Raw genomic sequence first — 20,027 nt, 5'->3', positions numbered from 1 at the left:
ATAAACACACACGACTGAAACAGAAATAAGAAGAAATAAAAAAATCTGAATAAACATATAACAAAGAGATTGAATTAGCAATTTTAAAACTTCCCAAAGAGGGGCTCCTGGGTGGCTCACTTGGTTGAGCATCCAACTTGGGCTCTGGTCATGATCTTGCGGTTCATGAGTTTGAGTCCTGCATCAGGCTCTGTGCTGACAGCTCAGAACATGGAGTCTACTTCAGATTGTGTTATCTCCCTCTCTCTCTGCCCCTCCCCCGCTCGTGCTGTCTCTCTCTCAAAAATAAATAAACATTAAAAAAAAAAACTAAACAAAATAAAACTTCCCAAAGAAAAGCCCAGGCCCAGATGGCTTCACTGGTGAATTCTGCACATTTATAAAGAATTATAGAGAATTAATTATATATTAATTAACTATAATTAATAATAGAGAATTAATACCAATCCTTCACATACTCTTATAAAAAATTAGAAGAAGGAACATTTTCCAATGTTTCCAATTCTCTTATTTTATGAGACCAGTAGTACCTCGATGCTAAAACCAAAGACATCATAAGAAAACCACAGACCAATATCCCCCTAAGACGCAAATATCCTCAGCAATCTAAATTCAGCCGTGTGTGTGTGTGTGTGTGTGTGTGTGTGTGTGTGTGTGTATGTTTAAACAGCATAACCAAGAGGGATTTTTCACAGAGATGAAATATTGGTTTACTATCTGGAAATCAACATAATACATTATATTAATAGAATAAACCACAGAAACCATAATCCTCTCAATCGATGCAGAAAAATCAATAATTACTTTTATATCAATGACATGATGAAAAGATAACATTTTGCAGGTGTTGAGTTAAAATATATTACTCAGGTTAATTTCATCTGTCTCTTTATCTTTTTTTAGATGTGGCTACTAGAACACTCCGCATTACATATGGAGCCTATATCGGTGGCTCACATTATATATCTAGGGGACAAAGATGGTCCAGATGCGTCTCGGTTGGAAGACCAGTGCTCTAAACAGCATAGGGTATCTTTTGTGCGTGGCTCCCTGTATTACTTACTGGAGGAGAAAAGTGTCACTGAGAATGGTCAACCTGCCTAGGTTAACAAACTCCACCCTGTAGGTGTCAGAACTGATACTGGAATCCACTTCTGCCCTGAAGCCAGAGTTTGTCCCATTTACATCAATTGTCTTCCTTAGGGATCAAGCCATTACCAACATCTTTGTGCATGTTTTGAATAATTGTTTGGTTTACCTTATCCACCCCTCCATCCTCTGCCCCAGCCAAGTTCTACCACTGAGTTCTTCTATCTGGCCCTGGAGTCTCCTCTTTCCTTTAAGCTTCATAATAGCTAAGAGTTTTCGTGTGTTTGTCAAAACATCTGTTCTGTGTCAAACATTACAGAAGACTCTCTACTTAAACTATTTCTAATCATCTTCACAACCCTCGCTTTGGGATGATGATTGTTGTTCCCTTCATTTTTACAAAGATGAGGAAACTAAGGTCCCGAAACTTAATTGCTGAAGTTACACAGGAACAGAGGGAGTTGGGACTAAAAGCCAGGTAGACCTCTGACTCAAGAGCCCCCAGGTGTCCAGCATGTCCCTCTTCCCGGTCTCCTAATGTGAGAGAAATATGGATCAACTGTGGGCTTTTTTAAAAACATTAGCAGTAGTATTTATATATATATGGGATTCACGTCCTTATGATAATTTTCTAAAGTTTTTTTTTCACACAAATCCATCTATAATTTTTCTCTATTGCAAATTGAGGTCTATTTTTCTTCTTCTTACTGTGGATTATGTTCTGCAAACTTCCTAAATGACTTACACTTATACATGAATTTTGGATAAAAGATGCAATGAACTCCTATAGTCCCACCTAGAGCACAGTAAAGGTGAATGGATAGCAGTAAGGACAGTGCACTAACCTGGGCTAATATCAAATACTCCTCTTGCCTCAGAATGTTACTCAGACATTGTCTTTATACTTGATCAGTCCTTGTATAAAAATGGGGGGTGGGGCACCTGGGTGGCTCAGTCGGTGGGGCGTCTGACTTCAGGTCAGGTCATGATCTCACGGTTCGTGGGTTCGAGCCCCGCCTCGGGCTCAGTGCTGACAGCTCAGAGCCTGGAGCCACTTTGGATTCGGATTCTGTGTCTCCCTCTCTCCTTGCCCCTCCCCTGCTCATGCTGTCTCTCTCTGTCTCAAAAATAAATAAAAACAGTAAAATTTTTTTTAAAAGGGGTGTAATGTGTGGTATCAAATAGAGTTCATGATTTTTCTTTGTTAACCAAACATTCACAGTTTCCAAAAAAAGGTTTAAACCTTTTAATCTAAGATTCTAAAAGTATTAAGATCAGATTTGATAGATGCAATATTCTTCATCTACATAAAGTTTAAATATTTAATATTGAGTCAAATTCTTCTTCACTTTTCTCTACAGAGAATAATTTATCAATTGAAGGAGTTAGCTTTCCAGAACGAAAGAAAATAATTAAATGCAATATATACTGCCAGGCCTCATTACTCTAATAGGAAAAAAATTAGTATGCACATATGAAAAGTATTTCTGAAGTTTTGTGGTCTATATATTTCAAAAATAAAATGCTCTCAGTCCGAGATCACTACTGCACATCGCTATTCAGCTAGTTAGGCATTACTAAAAAGTTTTAAAAGATTACCCTTTCCAACCATTACCCTTTAGTAGAAGTAACAACCATTGCTCTTAGGGCTTGTCCCTGCATCTCTGTTTGGCTCAGATAAGTTGCATTTCTCAGGTGGTAGTCCAATGGACAGCTAATGGAGCAGCAGACTGAGCAACGGGAAGATGGGGGCTTTAAACCCAGGCTGTGCAAACTACTGGAAGCAAATTACTTTATTTCTGGACTTTGTTTTCCAACTATAAAATAGGAATACTATTTGCTTACCTAGTCACAAAGTATACTATTACAGGTTAAGGAGATAATAAATGGAAATCCCTAGGATTACAATGTGTTTCAGTGTGTGATTTCTTCTGCCTTCCTGCTGAAGTTGCCTTGGTTCAATATTCCATATTCACCCCAGGGTTCCACCCATGACCAGCCCAGCAAGATTATGTCACAGCATGTAGGACTCCAATTTAGTAGGTCAGTTTCAGCCTAGAATCTCACTGTTTATGACTCTGTCTGGACAATTAGGGCTGGGAATTATCATAGCTGATATCAACAGCCTCTGTGATGCCACAGAAGAATGCATATATCTTCAGTTTTGTTCAGGGTGATATCCCCAGCACCTAGCACTCAATAAATAGTTTCTGGATACATAAACACATCAAGAAACGGGAAAAGAAATGAATATATAAGGCAGGCATAACCACTCCGTCCAAAGATTTATAATCTAGTCAAATTAACTACACCTAAAAATACAAGTCAAGAAGCAATGGAATAGTTAAGTCAGTCTATGTGCCAATGAGCATGTGGTACTGCAGAGGTTGACGGCTTCTCTCCGAGGTGGGAGTACTGGAGTTGGGTGACAAATCTCCCAGGCTCCACAAAGGGTAACATAACCTGTGAAGACCTTTTATTGTGTTTGGAGTCTACACATTAGCAGCAGGGAAATATTCTAGATATTTTTCCTTTGTCAATGCATTCATCTTTGAATAGCATAATAACTGGAATGGAGTTTTCAGGTAGGTATTGACAAAGAAAACAATGGGAAAGAGTGAGATTTTGCTGTTGTTGTTGTTACAGTCTATTCTTTTTTTTTTTCTTTCCTCTAGCAAACATAGTCACTAATGTTACGGTTCTCGAGAAAATGGCGTATCCCCTTTTAGGTGTACTTTTAGGTGTACATTTTCTTCCTTCCCTCCCTTCTTCTTCTCTCCTTCCCTTCTTTTCCTTCTTTCTCTCCTTTCGTTCCTTCATCTCTCCTTCCTACAGCATTCACTGGGAAATTACTAATCCACAAACATGTATTGAGCACTTGCACTTCAGGTATAATGACAGGCAAAAGGATGCCGAGATACATAAAGGAAAGTTCATGACTTAGAGCAACTCAGAGTTCAAAGGGCAGATAGCGAAGGAGACAGAAAATTATTGTCCATGTGACAAGTGTTCTAATAAGAGAAAATCATCATGACAATGTTGTATGAGAATGTACAAAAGGATTTAACTCACTGTCCAGGGAGAGTCAGGAAAGGCTATGGCATTTGAACTGTCTCTTGAATAGTAAGGATGCATGAGCTGATGAAAAGAGGTAGGAAGCATTCCAGAGAGTAGAAACATCATATGCAAAGGTCCAGAGGTATGAAAAGACATGTCTGATATAGAAGACTGGGTACTATGGGGGAGTGACAGGAGATAAAGGCAAAGAGGCATGTTGCAGATAACTTCTGAAGGGTCCCATTCACCAGCGAGTTTGGACATGATCGGGTGGAAGCTAGGGAGGTGCTTATTGACCAGGATGTGTGACAGGATGATCGTTGTTTGTTGACACTATCAAAGGGAAGAGATTCAGAAGAAGAAATGGTAGGGAAGCCAGCTAGAGTCTGTGCACCAGGGAAGGACAGAGAAAAGACTGAGAGCTAAGACACAGGTAGAAGAGTGGACTGAGGAGACAACATTTGAGCACTATTTCTGCAACAGAATTGACAGAGTATGGTAACTGACTGCTTTTGGAGGGTAAGAGAGAGGGAAGAAGAGGATGAATCATGTTTCCAGCTTGAGCAACTGTGTAATGATGCCATCAACCCAGTGAATGAGCAAAAGAGGAGGAACAGGTTTTGAGGAAGCTGGTAAGTTCAGGTGTGGACATATTGATGTGTCTGAGCCAAGGTCAAGCTTTTAAAAAGGCAGTGGGAAATATGACTTTGGCACATTAGCATATAGATGATATTTGAAAACATGATAGTGGATAAGGTCACCTAGAAAGAGTATGTAGAAGTAAAGAAGAGAACCAAGAATATAAGCCTAAGGAACTCCAACATGTGAGGGATACGTAAAGAGAAGGAAGGCAATGGATAAGAGTATGAAGGAAGGTTTCGAAAAGCAGGAAAAGAACCAGAAATATTAAACACGGTGATACTCTGGGGGTGTTGTGTCAATAAAGCAACTTGAAGTTGGACAAGGTCAGTATGGGCCTTAATTTCTACTCCCCACACTCCCCTCCCGCCCCAACCCAAAGTCAGGCTAATGAGCTTCCATTGAACACTAACCCTTTCCCACCCTATGGGGTCAGTAACATTTCCAGGCTGGAAAGCAGTAGGAAACCAGCAGCTTGGCTGGTCAGCATCAAGTTGGCCTCGTTGCCCTTCTATGTGAACTCATTCCCTTTCTATGAGCTGAGCCTTGACTCCTTGTCTTTGCTCCAGCTCCTATAATGAACGCTTCCATTTCACTCTCCTTCCTCAATATCCCCGTCCCTCAAACCTGGACTCCTTCTCTAGGCTCTTAAGAGAGAAGTCCTGCCTCCTGGAGTCCAGGTTTATCTATTCCCTTGCGTTGCAATCCTGAGCTGCCCTATCTGTGCATCCTCACACATTTACACCCTGATGATGTCTGGAACTATCTTGCCTTCCTTAGAATTCCTAGGAGCATGTAGGTGGTGTTTGGGTAACTCCTGCCAACATAGAAGCAGCTGATAAGTGGACCCTCATATTACTATAGTATACTTACAGCTATTATTCAGTGCATGCACAATTAACAGTTCTTAGGTGCCTACTGTGTGCCGGGCATCATTGTTCCAGGTGCCGAAGATGCAGCAGTGAACAAAACAATGCACCTTTCCTTGTAGAGTTTGTGATCTAATAGGAGGATAAACAATGTCGGTACACAGAGTGCCAGACAGGGGGGAGAAATCAAACCACTTGTGAGTAATAGGGAGGCTGGAATGGAAGGATGGGGCTGCTCTTTCAATGGTGGTCAGGGAAGATATCACTGAGGAAATGAGCTGAACAGAGACCTAAAAGAAATGAGACAGAGACATGCAAAACATGAGAGCGAGCCCTGCTGGTATTTAGGGGACAAGTGTTCCAGGGAGGGAGAATTACAAGGGCAAAGGCTCTGAGGCCAACTTGGCCTGGTATATTAAAGAAATAAGCATTCCATTGCGGGTAGAAGTGGTCATAGGGGTTAGTGGAGGCAGAAGGCAATCGTGAATGACCATTTGGTTACTGAAAATGTTTTGACTATTATTCCAGGAAAATATAAGTATTCAGTCAGGGAAGTTGACATGATCTGCCTTCCATTTTGAAAGAGCCTTTTGGCTGTGTGAATAGACTACGGGGAGATGAGACCAGAAGCTCGGAGGCTAGTTAGGGGGTGATAGCAAGAAGCCAAGGGAGAGATCATGTTGCCTGGCCTAGGTTACTTGTGGTGGACAGTGATTGCATTCTGGATATGATTTCAAGGGGCAATACGCCGCAGGTAATAATGGTTTGAATATGTTGTAAGAAAAATAGAAATCAAGGATGACGTTTTTATTTATTTGTTTGTTTATTTATTCATTTATTGGCCTGAGCAGCTATAACAACGGAGTGCCACTTACCAAGATGGGGGAGTTCAATTTTGGACACGGTAAATGTGGGATGTCTGTGAAACGCTAGGATGTCTATGAAGCCATGTCCTGAGCAGGTGCAGGAAGGATCTGGTGTGCCAGTGGAGGAGCTTGGCCTTCGATGGGAGTGTGAGGTGTGGGCAAGCCCTCCACGTAGCAGGAAGGAAGAAGGTGTGTAGGAAAAGATGCACGGTGCCTGGAAAAGGGTGCCGTGAAGACCTGAAGAAGCTCTCCTGTAACTACTTCTATTTTCTCAGTGAAGTAGAAAGCCAGGTCAGCGGCTGAGAATCAGGGTAGGAGAGAAGGTGTAAAGAGGCTTTGAGATACAGGAGAAGGTGTGAAATAGTCTTCTAGGACAGTGATAATAAATTTCAACTCATGGCGGGAGCTCCTGGGTAGCTCAGTTCGTTAAGCATCTGACTCTTGATTTTGGCTCTGGTCATGATCTCCTGGTTCGTGGGATAGAGCCCCTTGTCTGGCTCTGCACTGACAGCCTGCAGCCTGCTTGGGATTCTCTCTCTCTTCCTCTCTCTGCCCCTCCTGCCCTCATGTGCGCATGCACTCTCTCTCAAATAAATAAATAACCTTTAAAATAATAACAAATTTCAACTCATGACCTAATCGTGGGACTTAAAAAATCAACTTAAGGATTGGAGATCAACTCAGTGATTTAAAACAGTAAATAGAATTTAAAAGTAGAGTTCATTGCATGTAAAAAGAGTAAGAATTGGGGCGCCTGGGTGGCGCAGTCGGTTAAGCGTCCGACTTCAGCCAGGTCACGATCTCGCGGTCCGTGAGCTCGAGCCCCGCGTCGGGCTCTGGGCTGATGGCTCAGAGCCTGGAGCCTGTTTCCGATTCTGTGTCTCCCTCTCTCTCTGCCCCTCCCCCGTTCATGCTCTGTCTCTCTCTGTCCCAAAAATAAATAAACGTTGAAAAAAAAAAAATTAAAAAAAAAAAAAAAAGAGTAAGAATTGCTTAAAGCTTTCTTTCAGGTGCACATATATATGTGTATGTCCTAGGTTGTAGCAAAAATATTTTAAAGACACTGGCCCGAGACAGTGGTAGAAAATGATCGAGAGACTGTCGAACAAGGTCAGGGACCGAGTTGACGACCATATAGTTAACAGAGAATACACCCTCCTAAGATTTTGGCATTGGATCTTCTAGAACACCACAACCACCCTCCCCTTCCTCTGGCCCACCTGCCCCTCCACTATAGGAAACCTTTCTGCTTGAATATTTTCAGTGATGGCACGCCAGCTTAAAAGATTGAGATTTCAGGATGTAACTTTCCTCTCTATGAAAAAAATGGAGTTGTCACAACACTCTCTAAGATGTTAAAGTGGTGGGCAGAGGGTCTGGTAATTGGATTTTGGAATTTGGTGTACTTAATATGAAATTTGACCTTACTATGCAATACCAAACATCACAGCTTTTCTCCCGTTTTGGAGGTCTCTAAATCCTCCAAAACAAAACCAGTATCAGATCACCAAGAAATCTTGTTTTTTTTCAAACTTTAGCCCAGAATTGTAGCATTTGGCTTGTAAATGTATATTCTCTCTCCTCCTTACATTGCACTAATGGCAATTCTAGTGGATGATTGAGCTAATTTTCATGCCTATATTTTCTTCCTCTTTCAAGACTTGTTGTTGGATCGGCAGACGATTCCAAATATAACTTTACTTAGAAAAAAAAATGTGTTCATTTTTAAGACAGTCTTAAAGGGGCGCCTGGGTGGCGCAGTCGGTTAAGCGTCCGACTTCAGCCAGGTCACGATCTCGCGGTCCGTGAGTTCGAGCCCCGCGTCGGGCTCTGGGCTGATGGCTCGGAGCCTGGAGCCTGTTTCCGATTCTGTGTCTCCCTCTCTCTCTGCCCCTCCCCCGTTCATGCTTTGTCTCTCTCTGTCCCAAAAATAAATAAAAAAACGTTGAAAAAAAAAAAAAAAGACAGTCTTAAAGTCTTCAGTTGTGAAGTAGTTTTTGCCTAGCAAATATATTAATAAATAATAGTTAAGAAGTTGTCAATAGATGCTGTGGAAATGGCCATTTATATTTTTAATTGTAATGAGCTCAGGTTATTTTCTAGACATTGTAATTTAGAATAATAAAAGTATTTCTCCTGTTCTATATTTTGCCTGATTGTTAAAAATGGTTCTGAGATTATTAACTCGAATCAATTTTCTACACACCTGACCAATTTCTGAACCATTTGAGTTTTTTAAAAACACTTTTTCCTATTGTAAAGGCAATATCAACCTTAGTTCATTAGACAGGCTATCAGACATAAACCTTACACATGAAACATATTTTCCCTTTGCAAAGTTGTTCTTTCTACTGTATTTATTCTGATTTACGTAAATTTGAAACACTGAAGTAACAAAAGTAGAAATGAAATTTTAGAGAGAATGAGGACTCATCACAAAGTACATTCTGCCTACATCAGTCCATTTATAACACTATTTAATCTTAGACTAGTTGCAAATAAAAATCAGGTAGAGTCTCACAAGAAAAAAAATTAACTATGTGTGGTGATGGATATTAACTAAACTTACTGTGGTAACTACTTTCCAGCATATATAGATATACCAAATTATTACGTTGTACACCTAAATCCATACAATGTTATAGGTCAGTTGTATTCCGATTTAAAAAAGAATTAAAATATCAAGTAGTCTGAACACCCCCTCTACTGCTTTTGGGATTAGACTGTATTCTAGGATTCTTTAAATAGTTTCCCTTCCTAAGTGCCAAGAAAAAGTTAAAACTGCAAAACAGGATCATTCTGTTATTCTTTATCTAGACCCTCACGTAATTTTTGTCTCTATGTTAAATGCTTCTTTAGAAAAGGAAATACACAGGATTAGCGTCTCTGCTATTGCTTCCAACAAGAGCTCTACCATGGAAAGCTCTTTCCCCTTCCATTTTGCAAGCCTCAACAAGTCTGTTGCTGAGTCAGAGCCTCCTTTTTTCCCTGATGTGAGAAATCTTTCTCTCTTGAAAACTCATAAAGCTTAGGAAATGTTTGAGTCTCCCTGGGGGGGAAGGGACAGGGGAGCCAGAATGAACGTGGTGAGGAGGAGTCCCTCACACAGCAGCCCTGACGATGGCACATTGAATGCTTTTGTGAAATACGAAGACTTGGACATGGCCCAGGGTTACCACGGGAGCTCGCCCCGTACGTAACCTGTTATATGCATATACGTGTGTAAAAAGCCACCCGGAGCCTGGTTAGGTTCCTGGGACTCTGCTCCTCAATTGCTATAGTGAAAACGTTTGGTGTACAGCTGAGGGTTCTTGCAGAAAACACCTTCACGCAGCTGCAGGAAGGTCCAAGGCAGCACACAGCACGAGAAGCTAAATACGGAAACAAGCCCGAGAAGGCGCTTTCTAGGGCGACGAGAAGCGAGGACACGTCCAAGACTGGGACGTGGTGGGGCACGAGGTGCGGAGAGAGCCGCTCGCGGTCTGCAAGGCAGGCAGAGCCCGCACGATCTTGCCGGTCTAAGGACCCCAAGGGCTGAGCCTGGAAGGCGAGAGGGGCCACGGTCACTAGGAGCCGCTCCCGGTCTGGTTCCCGGGCCTCAGTTTCCCCCGCGGGCCCGCGCCGCCCTAGGAAGCCCGCGTCCCAGCGGCCAAGCCTCATGTGACCGGGGGCGGGGCGGAGGTGACAGGAAGGAGGCGGGGCCGCGAGGGCGACGGGGGGAGAGCGCGTGCGAGCCCCGCGCCGGGAGGGGCCGTTGCCCAGGAACCGTCGCCGCCGACGGCTCGCGCACGCACGCCTTCGTGCGCGCGCGCGCCGGGCGCTCGGACTCCGGTCGGCCGCCTTCCACAGCCACCGGTCTCTCCTTTTCCCTGGACGCCAAAGGGGCCGGAGGACCGAAGCCGCTCGCTCTCGCGCTCCCCCGCCTTCCTGGGAGCGCAGGCGCGCCCCCGGCCGTGCCTGCATATTAATGAGGGGCGGGGCGGGGGCGGGGCAGCGGGGGCGCGGCGGCCTCGCGCCCGCGCGTGCCGGGACGCACCGCGGGGGGCGGTGCGATTGTGAGGTGGCGCTGACGCACGTTCCGGAGTTCTTAAGCGGCGAGGGCGGCGGCAGAGGCGGCGGCACCCGAGCCGGTCTCGGGAGGCGGCGGTGACTGCCGCGAGGGGTGGCGGGGCCGAAGTAGGTGCCCCTGGCTCAGTCACGGTGTCCCTCTCTCACTGACTCCCCCTCCTTCCACCACGGCCGCGCCGCCCCAGATCCGGCGGTTTCCTAGGCGGGGCAGCGGACGGGGCGCCTCTCCTCCGGCTGCCGCCGGCCTGATAAATGAGGGGCTTCGGATTTGGGGTGCTGCAGACCGCCCCGCTCCGAAGCAGCAGCCCCGGGTCCCTATTCGGCAGCGGGGCGTACCGTCCCTACGCCACGGGGCCCACCGCGGCCGCCGCCCCGCTGCCCTCCACCACGCCCTTCGGCCCGCTCTCGCCGCCGCCGTTGCCTGTCACCGGCTTCTCGGAGGCCGCCTCCCCCTTCTCTATCCCCCTCGGCTGCGGCGGCGCGGGCAGCTCAGCTGCCGCCGCTTCCTCTTCCTCCCCGTTCTTGGCGCATCAGCAGACCATGCAGGATGAGCTGCTGCTGGGGCTGACACAGCAGCCGGCGCGGCCAGTCTCGGGGGCGGCGGCCGCGGAGAAACTCCCCAACCACCACCCCGGCGGCGGCACGAACGCGGGTGTGACCCACCTCCTCCCCTCCCAGGACTTCAAACCGAGTCTGCACCACCCCTCCTCCTCCTCCGCCTCCTCCTGCTGCTGCTGCCGCACCTCCTCCCCGCAGGACTTCAGTAAGCGGCAGCAGCAGCAGCTGAGCAGCCAGAAGAGGAAAGAGTTCAGCCCTCCCCACCTTCCCCACCCTCCGGACTCGAAGCCGCCGCCGCCGCCGCCGCCGCTCCACTGCCCCGGCCGGTTCAGCCCGCCGCCGCCCGGCCCGCTCCTCCAGCCGGCGCAGCTCGCCCAGCGCCAGCAGCCGCCGCAGCCGCAGCAGTTCAGCGTACCGCACCCGCAGCACCTCCCGCCGCAGGACTTCGCCCCGCGGCAGCGCCCGGCCGACCTGCCCCCGCTCCCGCAGCTCCAGCCCTCGCCGCCCGCAGCCCCGCGGCGCCGCCACGGAGGCGCGGGCAGCCCTCGCAAGACCCCGGCCGCGGGCGAGGGCAGCGCCGCCGAGCCCCCCAATGCGGGCTTGGCCCCCTCGACGCCGCCGGTGAACCCCGCGCCGGGCTCCATGGAGTCCCCCAACCACCCTCTGCTCAACAGTCCCAGTAACCTCCTGCCCGGCGGGGCGCTCGGCGCGGGCGCCTTCAGCAGCCTGCAGAGCCCGGACCTTCCGCACCCGGGCGGCGGCGGGGGCGGGGGGCCCCCGGGAGGCGGAGGGGGAGGTGGCTCCGCGTCGCCGCCGCCACTGCCCGGCTTCGGCACCCCCTGGTCGGTGCAGACCGCGTCGCCGCCGCCCCAGCCCCAGCCCCAGCCCCAGCCGCCGCCCCAGCAGCAGCAGCCGCCTCCGCCCCAGCAGCCGCCGCAGCCGCAGCCGCAGCAGCCCGGCTCCTCGGCCGCCACCCCGGGTGGAGGCGGCGGCGGCGGCGGCGGCGGTTCGCTCAGCGCCATGCCGCCGCCCAGCCCCGATTCAGAGAACGGCTTCTACCCCGGGCTGCCGTCGTCCATGAACCCGGCCTTCTTCCCGAGCTTCTCGCCCGTGTCCCCGCACGGCTGCGCGGGACTCAGCGTGCCGGCGAGCGGCGGCGGCGGCGGCGGCGGCGGCGGCTTCGGCGGCCCCTTCTCGGCGGCCGCGGTGCCCCCGCCGCCGCCGCCCGCCATGAATTTACCTCAGCAGCAGCCCCCGCCGCCCGCGGCGCCGCAGCAGCCGCAGAGCCGGAGGTCGCCCGTCAGCCCGCAGCTCCAGCAGCAGCACCAGGCGGCGGCCGCCGCCTTCTTGCAGCAGAGGAACTCCTACAACCACCACCAGGTACGGCGGGCGGCGGCCCGGCTGCGCCGCGGGGCCGGCGACCGGGGCGACGAGGGCCACTCGCCCAAGTGAGAGGGGGGACTGGGAGGGCGGAGGAGGGTGACGGGGCTCGGGACGCCAGTCCCCGGCGGGGCGGGCGGGCGGCGGCCACCGTGGGCTGCGAGGCTCCGGTAGGGGGCTGCGGTCGGGCGCCCCCTCGAACGCCCGGCGCGGCGGGGGGGGAGGGGGGTTGGGGCAGCGGCCGAATGGCGCCCGGGACCGAGGGCGGCGGCGGCGGCCCGGCCGTCCCTCGCAGCGGGCGCCCCGACCCGGAGGACCGCTGTCGGCGATCCTCGAGGACGGGCCGGGGGACGCGGGGCCGGCGGGCTCGGGCGGCGGCCTCGGACGAGCGGCCTGGGGAAGCGAACTTGCGAAGGAGGGTCGTGATCGCCGCAGACGGTGCGTGCGGGGAGCCGGTGACTCTTCCCCGTCGTCCAATGAGGGGACGGGCGGAAAGGAGAGGCTTTTTCCTTTCGAGTCCGTCTCGTTGCGAGTCGGCCCGCGCGAGGTCTGGCCGGGGGTGGCGGTGGCCCGGCCGGGACGAGCCGCCCGCCGCGCCCGGGGCCCCGCGCTGAGCTGTCAGGCGGCGGGAGAGGGGAGCCTGCCCGCGGCGGCTCCGTCCGCCTCTGCCGAGGTGCTCCGCGAGCCGCTGGCTTTCTGCGCCTCTTCGCGTTTGGGGACGGTTTGGTGGCTGGTGAGGCCAAAACTAAACTTGAATCCGGGAATCGTGTGATACCTCGCAGGGGGGACTCACGTTTTTTGGCGGCCTTGACCGTCTCTTGGGTTACGGGGTGTGTATATTTTGAGTGGGTAATGCAATTATGAAATAACACGGGGCCGTTTTTTTTGTTTTTTGTTTTTTTTGTTTTTTTTTTTTTTTTTTTATTCATCCGGGTCCTTTCCGATTCAGGCTCCGTTTTGTTATCTTCCCAGTACAACGTTTGAATGACCGCCGGCTTTGGTTCATTGACATCGAAAAGCGTATTTTGTTGTCCTTTTTTGATCCAGTCAGCATTTCCTGTAGTGATTCGTTTGTTTAAGGTCATTTTCGTGATCAAGGACTGAGACAGAAGCAGAATTGGACCTTAACCGGTGCTTACTTACTCCTGTAACTTTTTCCATTGACCAGTTAAAGTTTTCCAAGGTTAACCTTTTAAAGGGCGAATGCTGTCTGACCAAAGTAACAAGTTGAGAGTTCTCTGAAATTAGAGTAACAGTTAACAGTCTTTCTTTCGAGTCCCCGGTGTCTCCCCGAGGAAGAAGAACGTGGCCTACAAGGATTGAAAACACGTCATTTTGAAATAATAGTCCGCTTTCCCATGATTTTCACAGTCTCGAGCAGCTGTGTCCTGTGTGTCAGGGTGTTGGGTTTTTTCCGCTGGGAACTTGCCACAGAAAACTATCCATAGGTGCTTTTGTGCTCTTGGAGCCCTGCTCTCGGCCATTGGAAGACCACGTAGGGTGGTTCGTATTTAACTGTGATCTGCGTCTTGTCAGAAGATGGTTCTCCCAGTGAAGTTTAAGAGGTCACACAGCTGCCCTGTGGAATTGTAGATCGCTGGAAGAGAACTTGAACCCTGTGTCAGCAAGGAAAGTAAGGCCCTCAAGAATGGAGTCATTTCTTCACTCCCCCCAGCTATGCTTTTGAACCGTGGGGAGGGCGAAATGGCAGCATATATTCATGATTATCTGGGCATTTAAAAAAAAATTTTATAGGTACTAGGGGTCAAGTTCTCTCAAAAAGAGAAAGCTGTCTTACAAGAAGCAGGTTTCATTTGAAGAATTCTTGACTTACAGTAACTTACTGACTTAGAGCAGCTGCAGGGTCCATACTTCCTTTGGCTAAGCGTTAGCGCAAGCTTCTTGACAATGTAATTGCTAGCAATTAGTATTTTTCAAAAACCTACGCTTATTGCCCCGTGCTGAATTGTCCATTCTTTGGCGACTGAACTTTTTGTATCATAGGTTCTAGTTTGGAATAGAATTTATTTTTGAAAATGAATGAGGTTACTGGAGACTTGTATGAAGATCTCTACTAGAATAATCAAAGCATATAGTTGTTTTTCTTCAGTATATCTCAGTGGATCCACCTATGGGTAACATCAGATAATTGCCTAACAGTTCACGGATAATTAAGTGAAAGAAAAACAAAAACACTTTAAAAGAAACTACATTAGAATTGGAGTAAAATATCTTAAAAGTTGAATACGCGATACAAAAAAAAAAAAAGAAAAAGAAAAAACCAAACCCACATATTTTCCATACACTCCCTACCCTGAAAGGCGTTTTTAGTTCATGCAAGACAGTAACAGCAAATGTTATTACCATTATTCACTTTTGTAGCAGTGCCATTGGTTTTGGAAAGCTAACGTCTAAATATCTTACTCCGATTGTTACTCCTATCTATTAATTAAAGACCGGATTTTTACTTGTATGCCTAGTAGAATATGGTTGTTTTAAGATCACAATGTCGGTTCTATCTTCAAGGACCTTCGAAGTTAATTTCAATTTTAAACTATTTTTTTCTTCTTCCATACACGATTCTGAAAGGACAGAAATGTAACTGCCTGGTTCTATTTTAGCAGTTGTCATGAAATATCTGCTCGATTCATTATAATTTATAGTGGACCAGACGATGAAAACTCACCTAGCAGGAAATGAGTATGTTTTCAAACAGCAAGATCGCAAACCTATTACTTTTCGTAAACTGTTAAGCTATGCTTTATTGCCTTTAGAGATTTTTTTTAAGATTATATATATATTCTTAGCTCAGGCCTAAATTTTAGTTTGAATTGTAAACTCTTTAAATGCCTGTAATTTAAACATGCGTGTTTTTCTCAGCCTCTTCTGAAACAATCTCCTTGGAGCAACCATCAGAGCAGTGGCTGGGGCACTGGAAGCGTGTCGTGGGGAGCAATGCACGGCAGAGACCATCGTAGAACTGGAAACATGGGGATTCCAGGAACTATGAATCAGATATCTCCATTGAAGAAACCATTTTCTGGTAATGTCATAGCACCACCGAAATTTACTCGCTCTACTCCATCACTGACTCCAAAATCTTGGATTGAAGATAACGTGTTCAGAACCGACAACAATAGTAATACACTCTTACCCTTACAGGTAAGAATGGTATGTAAATGGTCTTATTTCTAAGTTGATCTTTCAAAACAAGAAATTGGGTGGTGGTGGTGGTGGTGGTGGTATGGTAAAACTGACAGATTAAAAAATAAAAAATTTCTGATTTTAAGCATTAATTTAAGGGCAAAATACAAAAGGATAGAGAAAATGGATACTGTAAAAAATTCTCTAAACACACGGTAGAAAATAAGCTTCCTAAAATGTAGAAAAACCTGCTGTGTTTCTCCAGTGCATATTGAAGCTTTTAATTGGCAGCTCAAGAATGCCTTAATTTATTAATGTTTAATAGGCCACCAAAATGAGTTTCTCCTCCAATATCACTAAACTAAAATGTTAAGCAATTGTGCATAGGCTTGACTGTGATCAGCTGTGTGTATATTAAAATATACCTAGTACAGCTGTGATTATGGCAAAATAATATTAAGACTTTTTACATCCAATTAAAATTTGCCTTCACTGGTTCAGGGACTATTTTTTCCTAAATGTGGCTTAATAGTTATGATGATTAGACACTTTTTCAGGCCTTTTAAAATGTTATATTGATATTATAGTCTAATAAAGCTATTTACAATGAGATTTTTTTTTTTTCTCCTGAGACCTTCAGAGGGCCAAAGATACAAGATAGAAGGAACTTTGATTGTTTTATTTTCTTTCTTTCTTTTTATTTTTTTTATTTTTTGTGGGTGGGTGTGGGGAAGAGAACTGCTTATTTCTGATGAAAACTTCTATGCTATTGAAGGTGAGATCTAGTTTGCAGTTACCAGCTTGGGGCTCAGATTCACTCCAAGATAGTTGGTGCACTGCAGCCGGAACATCCAGAATAGACCAGGTAGGCTGCACAGTGTATATTCTTCAGGATTTTGACTAGGAGTTTAGTGTTTATATTATGAGTAAGATTTATTATTAACTTTCCAATTATACCTTTTTAAAGCCTATGTCAGAGAGCATTAAAGCAATTTATTTTTAAAAGGTCACTTGACTTAAACTATTTAATATAAAATGTTTCATTTTCAAATTTATGAATGATTTATAATTATTTCATTATTTCCAAAATATAAAATTTTCTTTTTGGAAGAAGGAATTATATACCCAAGAGCACCTGACTTTAAACATCAGTCAAACTGAACAGATTTTATCTTTGAGAGTTGTTTTCAGCTAGGGACAAAATTATGGATTTGCTTATCATTCAACTTTAAGTTTCATCAATATTTTACAGAATTTTTTTAGCAAATGCTTGTCATGGAATCTGCTACATTTGTCTTGAGGTATATTTCTGAAAAAGCCAGTCTTCAATTTTTTTCACCTTTATAAAAAACTTCATGTGTTTTTATTCTTTATTTATTCTTTATTCTAAAATTTGTCACTGCTCCTGTATACTATATTCTTCTAAATAGTTTCCTATAGAAAAACGCTAAATCAAAAAGCTAGGAATCCGTCTTAATCACATTACTTTCAAGCCCTTTGTGGTTGCAAAATGCTATCTCTTTTCCTGCAGACTAAATTTGAATTCAAACTTGGTACCCAGTGATGAGAATTATTACAGGATGAGTAGAAAACTCAGTCCTACATGAGGATTCTTTACTACAGAGCCGAAGCTTGAATGAGCATAGACTTGACATTGTGGGATCCCACTGAATGGAGCTATGTTATCTTTAGCTAACGCTCTTCCTTAGTTAATTTGTCAACATGAGATGATTTTACAAGTAAGGACTGTATAAATAGATGAATAATATGTTTGTAAATAGCTTTCTAACCTGGAGGGTTAGCAGTAACTTCAGTAATCTACCATTAGCACCTATTGTAGACAAGTCCTACCTATTTACCAAAATAGTCCTGCCAGGATCTCCACTTAGAAATAAGTAGTTATCTCACATAATTTATAATTTATAATTTATTGTTTTGTTAACAATGTAAGTTAGCTATCCATCTGTTTCTACCCTCTTCTCCACTCTGGCTCAGTTAGGCCATATTAGTGACATTTTTATGGTAGCCCTTTTATGTTGTTCAAATTGAATGCGTAAATGCCTAGGAGATGGTATGTTTGAAGAGGAAAATTATGGTAATCATTTTGAAGGTGGCAAGGGACGTGTTTTTAGAGAAGAAGAGACATAATTATTTGAAGAGCAGGTGTAGGAAGCAGCACGAGGATCCATATATGGGGGATATTAACTATGGAGAAGAAAGAAGACAGATTAGCTGTCATAAAGGGACCCCCGGGGGCGGGGCACGTGTTGAGAAATGAGGTTATTGAGATGCTGTCAGTGGGTGACGTGCTAGAGTGGATAGAAGTGATGATGAAAAAAGGGAAGTTTTCAAACTGGGCTCTACAGAGGTGCCCTTCCTTGGCTGCTCTGGGAGCAGGGCCTTCAGCGCTCCCACTTAGACTTCAGTCAGAGCCACTCTGTTCTTACCCATGTTATAACCGAGCATTTCACATAAATTCATTTTACTAAAAAAGATTTAGGTGCTTAAAGATAATGTTTTTTTCTTTTGGTAAACTGCTGAGATACTAGCATTCCCTGTGGACCCTTGAAGCGAGGTGTGATGTGATGGAAGTTGAAGAGTGGTGAAGAAAAAGATGGTGGAAAGTGAACTGAACTAGAAAGAAAGGAGGTCTAAAACCTGAACCTCCTTCATCTTTCTCAGTCTTTATGACATCGGAGGATACTGTTGATGGGCTTTCATCTCTTTGGGTCATAGTTTCCTGATCTATAAAAGGAGAACCTTGAACTAGATCATGGAAGGCCTTTTTAGCCAGCTCTTATACTTTCTCTGATCTATTTTGGCCATTTCTTTTCCTCCTTATCCACCCCCCCCCACACACACACACACACTTTATTTTTAGAATACAAGGGTCTTAGTTTATTGGGGAGAAGGGGTGGGAATTGGACTGAGGCAGTCCAGGTGTACTGTATGGCCTCCCAAATAGGCTGAAAAGCAATGTTGTTCTCTCTTTTGAGCACCCTAAGGTACTTAACTATATAAAATTTGTTCTCTGTTTCTATCTTTCCATAAAAGGTTGAGGTATTTGAAGTTGAGGTTCTTAAAAATACAGCAACAGCTGTAAACTTCCAATTGGTATCTTAAACCATTGGGGAGTTCCTCACTATTTGGCAAAGTTAAAATTACAGAAAATTCTTAAGCACTTAAATATCTGGGGAAATATTTTCATTCTGACTTTTTTCCCCACCACGTACAACATTTTAATACTAATAAACCTCAGTTAACAAATACATTATTTTAAAACATTTAACTTTTTATTTCTTTTAGTCTCAAATCGAGTAGGCCTATAAAATATACTGAATTGTAAAACCAGAGTCTTAATTTTTGTACCTGGATACTTGAGGCCTTACCTATACCAAGAACTGGACATGTAATTAACATTCAGTAAATGGGAAAGAAATCATTCTGAAAATTGGTTTTATTTCAGTTATATATAGCATTTTTAGGGTTGGTTGGCATTCTCTTATTTTAAGTAATTATGTCCTTATGGAAAAATCTTCAAATTTAGAACTTTTAAAAACAAGGGTAAAGTTTTATGCACATTTCTGACTTTAAAATTAATGTGGGTGGGGCGCCTGGATGGCTCAGTCAGTAAAGCGGCCGACTTCGGCTCAGGTCATGATCTGACAGTCCGTGAGTTCGAGCCCCGAGTCGGGGTTTGTGCTGACAGCTCAGAGCCTGGTCCTGTTTCAAATTCTGTGTCTCCCTCTCTGTCCCTCCCCTGCTCATGCTCTGTCTCTCTCTGTCTCAAAAATAAATAAATGTTAAAAAAAATTAATAAAATTAATATAGGTATTTTAATTTCTTTAAAATGTTATTAGCTAGTTACCCTTGCAAGAAATTATACTTAGATGTGTGATTTTTAATTACCTTAAAATTGAATTTTCAATTAGATACTGAGATTTCAGTTTATTTATTCATTAATACTTGAATTTTTTAAATCAAAAAGTAAATATACTTGTAGCTGAGATTATTACTTAAAGGTTTATATATGGCACATTAGTTCTCTCTAAATAATTAGCAACGTGGTACCTTTACAGGTGTAACATAGCCATAAAGCCTATGAGATGGTATGTCAGCCTGTCCTCTAGCTAAGGGATTATGAATATATTTAGTTCTGTATTTTTGTTCCTATGGGAGTTCTTGAGTGTGTCACATAAACTACCTTAAATTCATTGAAGATGCTTTGCACCAATCTTTAATATCCAGACTGTTATGACAACATGATAGATGATAATATGGAGGTCTCTCAGAAAAATATATTATTTGGTATCTTTATTCACTTTGCACAAAAACAATAAATAGTAGCAGACCAAGT

General features: G+C 45.3%; 1 protein-coding gene across 10 annotated transcripts in view; it reads left to right on the top strand.

Annotated features, from left to right (window-relative positions):
- The first annotated feature begins 10,609 nt into the window (after positions 1-10,609).
- Positions 10,610-20,027, top strand: part of CPEB2 (cytoplasmic polyadenylation element binding protein 2) — a 73,311-nt gene continuing 63,893 nt past the window's right edge. For 2 of the 10 annotated variants that reach the window (XM_086705421.1, XM_086705420.1), the window contains exons 1-3: positions 10,611-12,526; positions 15,407-15,688; positions 16,446-16,535. In XM_086705421.1, coding sequence (XP_086561547.1) covers positions 10,841-12,526; positions 15,407-15,688; positions 16,446-16,535 — 2,058 coding nt within the window. In that variant the 5' untranslated portion in view covers positions 10,611-10,840. Of the gene's footprint in view, positions 12,527-15,406; positions 15,698-16,445; positions 16,536-20,027 lie in introns of all 10 variants that reach the window. The other 8 variants (XM_086705429.1, XM_086705427.1, XM_086705422.1 and 5 more) reach the window with 7 other exon arrangements.

This window comes from Puma concolor, chromosome B1, assembly GCF_028749965.1.
Source record: "Puma concolor isolate L17-30 chromosome B1, mPumCon1.1.hap2, whole genome shotgun sequence".
NCBI lineage: Eukaryota > Metazoa > Chordata > Mammalia > Carnivora > Felidae > Puma > Puma concolor.
This window is presented reverse-complemented; position numbering and strand designations above follow the sequence as displayed.